The following is a 9,075-nucleotide window of genomic DNA, read 5'->3' on the forward strand; positions in this document are numbered from 1 at the left end:
ATCTATATTCTTGTCTTCATTTATACTTCTACTATACTACTTTTATTCAAAAATGAAACATCATTAAAATAAACATTTTTCATAAAAATATATCAAAAGTCTACTAGTTACCTAAATTTCTTAAGTACAATTAATATTTGTTCTTTTTTCAAAACAACAAAATAAACAAAATTTTCAAATCTTTAGATAAAAATTTTGAAATGTCCAAGAGGCAATTTGCGTTTCTATTTTTTTAAATTTTACTTTTAAGAAATCATTAATAACATGGATGATGTGAGTTTCCTTATTTATCTTAAGAAATTTGATACTTTTACAATAGAAATATTTCTCAGATAAAAGCAAAGATTTTTAAACTATAAAATATATATAATAAAGCTCTTCGCTGTAATTTATTTCTACAAAATTCAACAAAATTTTTATTTTATTTTTAATTTTGAAAATTCCACCAACAACGCCGGGCACTTCGGCAAGTTCTTTTGTATTAAGTAAGGGTTCCTCAAATAGTAAATTGCAGTAGCAAAGACACTATAGTTTCAGTAGAAGTAAATATTTCCATTTACTGTTATAGCGCCGATATAAAATATATCTCTAATTGAATAATGAGATAAATAGCAATATTATAGATGTTACCGCCATGCAATTTCTTTTGGTTCAGAATAGACAACAAACAGATGACTGAACCCTGATTGGATCAAGCGCTAATGGACTCGGCATACTAGAGTGAAGAATTAACGAATAAAAGAAATGTGAGATGAGAAAGTTTACCTCAGATAAATAGATGTCGTTCAGAAGAAGAGGGTAATGCTGAAAATACAAAATCATATCAAAATTTGGTTTATTTATTGTAAAAAGGGGATTTTTTCATGTTTACTTTTTTTCTGTAAAACAAAACATTAACTTATTTTTAATTGACTATTAAATATTTTCTCAACATTAAAATGCGAAAAGAATGACACCCATAAGCGTTTTTAAGATCATTAACCCTGTCTTGTCTTCATAACTTTTAAAATTAGGTATTAAGATAGAGTTTTAAAACAGCGACAATCAGACATTTTATGTGGATACTTTATAAATAAAGTTTAAAAAATGCAATTAATGCCAAATAAGCATTAACTTGTAAAAGTATAATAATGTTAAAACTTTGTGTATGATCACTCTTCAAAACTTTGTGTAATAATCATATACAGGGGGGAGAGGGGCTCAATCTTTTTAACTTTCAAACTCAAAGGGACTGTTAAGGAAAAATTAAAGGGGGTATAGGATGAAACCTGAGAATCTCAGGGATTGAAGGATACATATAAGACATCTATCTGATGTTCCTGCCTCGAGAAATTGATATAAAACTGTTTTTGCCACAAACATAATTTTTCAAATCCATAAATCTCAGAAACCTAATTGTTTTTGACTACCGGAATCCCCCCCCCATATTAGCCCAACCGCAATAGGGTAGAAAGTGTTAAGAATCCTAATTTTTCAAAGGAGTTTAGTCGTTGCCACAAACACTAATTCCTTAATTCCTATGTCTTTGCAACCCAATGTCGTAGACCTTAAACATTTCAAACTATGAATTCTGCTAGATTAAATAATCTAAGTTTGAAATATCAAAGGTTTACATCATAAAGGAACTGAGTTTAGACACAAACTTAAATTTTCGAATTGCTTTCTATTGATGTAAACCTTTTATATTTCGGACATAAGATTATTTGATAATTCATAATATCAAATATCAAAGGTCTAAAACATCGGGTTGAAATGTTATGAATTTTATAGGGAAAATCAGAGATTGTTGCAAAACCTTAATTCCTTTGAGTCTTTGCCACAAACTCTGATCTTCTAATCCCTATATCCTTCTAATCCCTATATCCTTCTAATCCCTATATCCTTCTAATCCCTATATCCTTCTAATCCCTATATCTTTGTAACCCAATATTGTACCTTAGATTTTTCTAACTATGAATTATGTTAGATTAAATAATAAAGGTTTACACTCAGATTGCAACGATATAGGGACTTGAAAATTTGAGCTTGTGGCAAGGACTAAATTCCTTTGAGTCAAAATTCCTTTACCTTAAGCAATCGTTTAGCAAGATGAAGATGAACTGGGGTTCCCATGAGAAAACAAACATGAAAAACTGTTTCACCAACAGCTCCTCGACATTCAACCTCAACAAATATTAAACTTGCTTAAACAATTCGTAAGAAAAGAACGCACATTTTTTTCAGAAGTCTTTGTAAGTAATTTGTTATAGTACAAAAAAAACATTCATTATGAAATTTAAAAAATTTCATTTAAGAATATTAACTATTTATTTTGTTATTTGTTTTAAAATAAAAATTAAAAATCTATTTTTCTATTTTAATTTTGCGTAATCCATGAACAACGTGGACTTTTAAGTATTGTTTTTCCTTTTCACTTCTCAAGGATTTTTTACGAATTTTTATTTTCGTATAAATCCAATAAAAATTTTTTTTTTGAATTTTTGTTTAAAAAAAATAAAACAATTTCAAATATTGTTTTTCTAATAACTATGAAATTTTTGAGTTCCCCAATTAAAATTGTATGTCAACCTTTCAAGGCGTTCCTGACTCCTGAGTTAAGTACATTCAAACAACACAAAACCAGAGATTCCTACTTTTTAACTTTATATACGGAGATTATAAAATACTTATTTAATAAGTAAGCGGGAAGAAATGGAAAACATATTGTGTGCCCAGTAAAGGAATTGAGTGTTTGGCACAAACTCTGATTTTCAAATTCCTATATTTGCAAACCAATGTCTTAGATTTTTGATGTTTTAAACTATGCAATCTCTACGTTATATTAAAAGATCAGGTTGCAAATATGTAGAGATTAGAAAATTTGAGTTTGAGGCAAAAACTCAATTTTAGTATAGTTTAGTGTATACTTACATCCCAGGCATGTAGTGTATATTTTTCAGGACTATTTTCAGGAGTATCATCTCCTATTATCAGCAATCACTCAAATATTATTTATAATTATTTACTGGGTCGGATACATGACAGGGTGAGCAAAAAGGAGGAAAATTGCAGAAACACTGCAACTAGACAAGTTGAGATGCGGCATCCATTTTTAAGACTTTGTGACCTCGTAGATTCTCTAGTTTTGATTTATGCATAATTATTAGAAAGGCAAATTCCACGGGCAGCCGTTGTACATTTGAATTTCCAAACCGGGTCAACCTTTCCGGTCCCAGTTTGTACTGTATTGACCGAACTAGCCGGTGAAACAAGGATGACGCGGTCAGACTTTAGCTGAATTTACTTTTACTGAAGGGTCAGAGGTGCGTGATTCATTTGGTTATACATTCGAAATTCAAAATATTTTTGTAAAATATTTTTCTAAGGCAAAATATTAAATTATATTTGTCCACATAGATGTTCTTAAATAAACCTGTACCCAATTTCACTCAAAATTTAACAAACTTAATTTAAAAAAGAAAAAAATAACATAAAACAATAATAATTGTTCGTATTGAGGAATTAATATTTGCATTTTAAAAAAAGAAAAATATATTTTTGACTAAACTAGATAAAATAATGTTGCAGTGTTCACTAAACTAGATAAAATAATGTTCCACTGTTTACTAAAGCTAATTAGGAAAATGTACAGTGAAACCCTTAATAACGAATACATAAAAAGAATTCATCAAATGTCGTATTCTTCACATTCTGATAATGGAACGTTGCAGATATTTAGTTTTTTAATTAAATGATTATATGTAACTCTTTAAAACTGTTCCCGCATATTCAGGACTATTTATTTATTTTTGCAAATACTGAAATCTACGTAATATAGTATAAAACTAATTGAAAAATTGTCAAGACGACATTTGATAAATTCTTCCGATGTATTCGTTATTAAGGGTTTCACTGTATAAATCTATTTGACTTGGAAAAGTTCAATAACATTTATTTTACAAAAATGCTTTGATTGTGTGCTTTCCTATCATTCGCTGCAGTAACTCGGAGTCTTCAAACTTAAAACTAAACAGAAATATCAATCAATCAATCAATCAAATATCCAGCACGCATACAACGAAGAAAAACCTGGTTTAGAGTTTGCAAAGATAGATAACTAATAAAAAACACTTAATATTAGACTATATAGTATATATGTGGCTTAAATTGAAACAAAATATTTAAAATAAAAGAAAATTTGTGTGTACATTTAAAAAAAAATAAAAATGAAACCTAAAAATTCCTCTGATGGGATGTTATGGATGGTAGCTAAGAATGTACTTTAAATCCATTTTGTTTAGTTATTCATGGAGTTTTGAATTGTGGTCTGCTTAAAATGAGTTAATGCTTATTAAAGATTATTAATTTAAATTTCTAAAGACAAATAGGATACAAAAACATAATCACAACTTATGAGCTTTTCATTTGATAGCGATCAAAGATTGAAGACGATCTTAACATAATCACAACTTATGAGCTTTTCATTTGATAGCGATCAAAGATTGAAGACGATCTTAACGTCGTCTCTGAACTAGCTGTTATGTTAAGCTTTATGCATAATTAAAGATACAGTATGTATAATTTCAAGTAACCCTCCATGAATGGTGATCAATTTTGGAATTAAGATAACCAACCACCGGGGGTTAGAACGTTTTCTCTGAAAACTAATATTGTAATAAAAAAATATCAAAATCGTCCATGTGGTTGAAAATTGACAACATGATACCAAAGAAATCAGCGTATGGCCTATTAAAGGGGTTTAAATAGGGGTTAAAATGTCTTACATCATCTCAAATCAAATCTCAAAAAGCGCTTTAAAAATGTTAAGATTAAATATGCTTTAGCCAAATATCGGTCCAAAAATCCGTTATTTTACTTTGTATAGTTTTTGATGAGTTTCTTAGCTGTTACTCTTTAAATTTTCATCTTATTTAAAGCACTTTTAAACATTTTTATTAAATTTGCATTTAGCATAAAATTTCCAAGAAAATAATGTGTAACATGAAATTTTTCAAAACATTTTTTTGGGGGACCTTACGGTGATTTCTCTGATATTAAATCGTCAAATCACAACCGTATGAACGATTTTGAATTTTTATTTTGATTAAAAAAACTATATTAAGCATGAAAACGCAGAAACCTTATTATGCTTATTTCTAAAAAAAGTCACAAATCAATCACCCTTACCCTCCATGCGAAAACGTCAAATCCCGATTCACAACGGTACCCTTAAAATATTTGACTGATCAAGTATACATAAATTAAATATTAATGTTTATAAGTTTGAAATTATATTTTTAGCAGTGGTTTCTCTACAAAAATGAATAAAACACTTTAAAACATAGAAAACCGACAATATCCTCCTCATTTTTTATCAGATACAGGTTTTAACAACACTGTTGTTAATCAGGCATTGCGAAATTTGCATGGCCGGAAGTTCACTTAAAATCAAGTCTCTTTAATACCTAAAGGATTCTTCTCCAAGTCCCAAAATTTCGGGAAATTGTTTTCGCTTGGATCGATCCCGATTCCTGAAATAATTACATAGCATTCAATAATACAGGGCTAATTACATAGCATTCAATAATACAGGGCTAATTACATAGCATTGAATTTACGAATAATAATCAGGATGAACATCATTAGTGACAAACAGCGAGGATTCTGAGAACTGAAAACTAGAATTCAATTTAACTACCGGCTCATCTTATAGGCAGCTAGAGGAGCTAGAGCAAACTGTGCAATGTACAACGGACTACTTACGGCAAAACAAAAGGACATTACTCCTAATGAATGATCCCCTTCTAGAGAGATGATGAGACTTCATGAAGACTTTGTATTGGATCTATGCATCCCATCATTTGAAACCCAGTTTTTTACCAAACATGTCTAGTAAGCCGGTGCATTGAAGGGAGAAGATAAAATCTGGCATTCCAATTGTACTTCATAAACAGTTTTTGGTCGTCATTGGTCGTCATTGGCACTCATTTAATTAGATTTAAAAAAACGCTGAGGATTATGTAAGTGCATTCAACTTGGCAATTTTCACACATTAGAAAATATTTAGCAGTATTTTTGAATAAAAGAAAGAACGACGATGACAGTCATTTCGTTGTTAATCAAGTTTTACTTCATTGAAATTTGACATTTGACATACCTGAGACAAGCCAGATGTGCGCAATGTATCCATTTACCCTGAAACAGAAATAATTTGTACATTTTCTAAGGTATTTTTAGAATTTGAAATTTAGATAGATAAATACCCACATTTTTTATTGACAATTTGGAAAATTTCCTGCAATTAATTATCACGAAAAAAACAAACATTTTTTGCAATAATTTTTATTAAAACAATCATATTTTCAAATCTGAACTGAAGTTTATAAATTAAAAACACCTTTCCGTTGTTGTAGAGGTATTTAGGAATTTTCATTCGTATCGCATCATCTAATTCCTAGTTATTCAAAATAATTTATTTTTATTCATAACATCTATTACGAAGTTGTGACACTTGACCGTGTTACAATGGTTCCAATTAAACCTTTATTAATTAAAATATCCTTTCTAAAATTGATACTTTTTAAACAGGGTTTCTGTATAAAAATTACTTTATGCATCAGAGACAAGGAAGATAATTTACATGTTTTCAAAATAAAAAAACAAACATTTTTTGTCAAATTGTTAGCGTTAGATTTAGGCCTAAAGGGTAAGAATAAAGTTAGTGGATCGATTCAAATTATATTGACATTTGACAGTCTTTTTAAGATAGTGATAATATTATTTTTTTTTCTTGATACATTATTTACCGTTATATTTTACAGTTTGGGCCGGAAATCCAAACAAGAAATACAAAATGAAGTATTCCTTTGTACTTTCAAATGACGCAGTGTACCTTGTAGTTTCCTGTGATCATTGCTTTCTTGCTCAAGTCTACCAGCAGTCCCTGAATTATTTATTTTAAGCATAATTAAACATTATTTTATCTACTTTTTTATAAGTATGATTCTTGAAACAATAATCGCAAAATGCTCCTAGTCCTGGCATTTCCAAAATGTGGTCTGCTTTTTTGTGCTGTCGACATTGCCACAGATATTAAGAATTTTGTTCGGATTTAAATTTATTAAAAAACCAAAATTGTTGAAATCTGAACAAAATTCATCAAATATCCGGTAATAATGAAGAAAACAAAAAGGCAGACCACATTTGGGAAATGCAAAGATTTTGAGTATTATAAAACTAGGTTTACAAATAATGCCGCAAACTATTTGAAAGATGAAAGATGACCTTGAAGCGTCTGCTATTGTTATATTGCTAGGGACACCCTGTACCTGTCCTATGAGATTGGCTAACCCTGCACCTGTCCTATGAGATTGGCTAACCCTGTACCTGTCCTATGAGATTGGCTAACCCTGTACCTGTCCTATAATATTGGCTTACCCTGTACCTGTCCTATGAAATTGGCTAACCCTATACCTGTCCTATGAGATTGGCTAACCCTGTACCTGTCCTATAAGATTGGCTAACCCTGTACCTGTCCTATCAGATTGGCCAGCCCATACATAGGATTAGAGAAACCTTCAGCTTGTCTTTTAACAGCAGCATCTCCACCTCCTTCCTCTTCACCCAGCAGTTTATCCAATACAGACCCCATCTCCTATATGTACAGTATACACTAAGGGGGGGGGGGGAACCTTTTTTACGCTTTTTGTCAAAAGCAGTTCGATGTGCTTTGTCAGTCTATACAACTTTCAGAAAAAAATGTTTTTGTCAAATCAAAATTTTCATGCAAAATTAACTTAAACTTTAAAAAGACGTTATAGCAAAACAAAAATGTTTTTAAATCATGACAATTTAACATCATTTTACGTTTTTTCTCTGTTCAAATCACAAAAACCGGTTTTGTTCGTGGCAGTTTGGACTTTCGTGAAAGATTTCTTTTCTTATGTCATTCTTATATTCTAAATATTGTAAAATGTAAAACTAACACTATACAAAATTTTGGAAATCTGAAATTTTCAATGTTCGATACAATGTGGAACATTTGACAATATTTATTTACTACGATTCTGGGGTGAAAATAGTATTCCCCAATTACAAAAACAGCGTTTGTGCAGATAAAAAATGGATAACTCAGTCATCCTTATCTATCAAATCATGTCTATACTTGCATTCCTTTATATGAAAGATTAAAGAATGACAGAAATTATTCAAAAATGGCTTATTAAAATATTGATCATCAGCTAAGCTGGTATAAACAGAGGGAAATTATTTTTCAAGAAGTTTACCTAGAAATTCCACTTATCAGTAATCGATTAACATCTTCAAATCTGAGATATCATTCTTTAACTATAAACCTCCTGGCCCCTTCTTATGTTAACTACAATTTAGTTTATAACCAATATATTACTAAATATGTTCAGGGTAAAAAGATTTAATTCAATTAAAAACTGCCTATTAGAAAATTTTATAATTAAAAAAAAACTGAGAGAATTCCACTGTTCTATCATTTTTTTATAAAACCCCCCTGAATTAGTAAAATATATGGTCTTTAGGCCCCAACGAGTGCTTGCAAAATTCCTGTGGACACCCCTGAGTAGATTAAAGTAAAAGGAGTTCCTATATAAAATTACTCTCAAAATATTTATAACTTATACAATACCAAGTATAATATATTGTATATTATGGTTTAATGAACACCGGAACCGGAAATTAAAGGAAAGAGAAATAAAACTTTGTATTCTCCAAGGAATAAGGTGCATAGTCGCACTGGTTTAAGAAAACCTTATTTCTTTTCGAATTATCGGATCCGAGTTCAAATTATTTGATATACATGGATGTCCAAATAAACATGGGAATTAAATGACGATTTTTATATCCTCTGTGTTCCATGCATGGGATAATTTCGTAAACATAATTTTGCAGTATCACATTTTAAATATCCAACACGGACAATACTAGTCTCGGGATTTCCAAAATGTGGTCTACCGTTTTTTTACCATAAAAAATGAAGTAGATATTATACAATTTGTCCAGATTCAAGTTTATCAAAATTCAACAAAACTGTTTAAATGTTTAATATCTCCGTCAATTTTTAAG

The 9,075-nt window shown here is 30.0% G+C and overlaps 1 protein-coding gene across 1 annotated transcript; it reads right to left on the minus strand.

The window, feature by feature from the left end:
- Positions 1-765: 765 nt before the first annotated feature.
- LOC111716125 (uncharacterized) lies at positions 766-8,352 on the minus strand (the record flags this gene model as incomplete). Its single annotated transcript, XM_023491546.1, has 10 exons — positions 8,265-8,352; positions 7,511-7,633; positions 6,872-6,922; positions 6,377-6,433; positions 6,137-6,174; positions 5,445-5,510; positions 3,965-4,005; positions 2,911-2,963; positions 2,068-2,163; positions 766-804 (listed from the first exon to the last, which is right to left on the minus strand). Coding segments are annotated over exons 2-10 (561 nt in total), but the record flags the coding sequence as incomplete, so codon positions are not given.
- Positions 8,353-9,075: the final 723 nt, after the last annotated feature.

This window comes from Eurytemora carolleeae, unplaced genomic scaffold, assembly GCF_000591075.1.
Source record: "Eurytemora carolleeae unplaced genomic scaffold, Eaff_2.0 scaffold1946, whole genome shotgun sequence".
NCBI lineage: Eukaryota > Metazoa > Arthropoda > Copepoda > Calanoida > Temoridae > Eurytemora > Eurytemora carolleeae.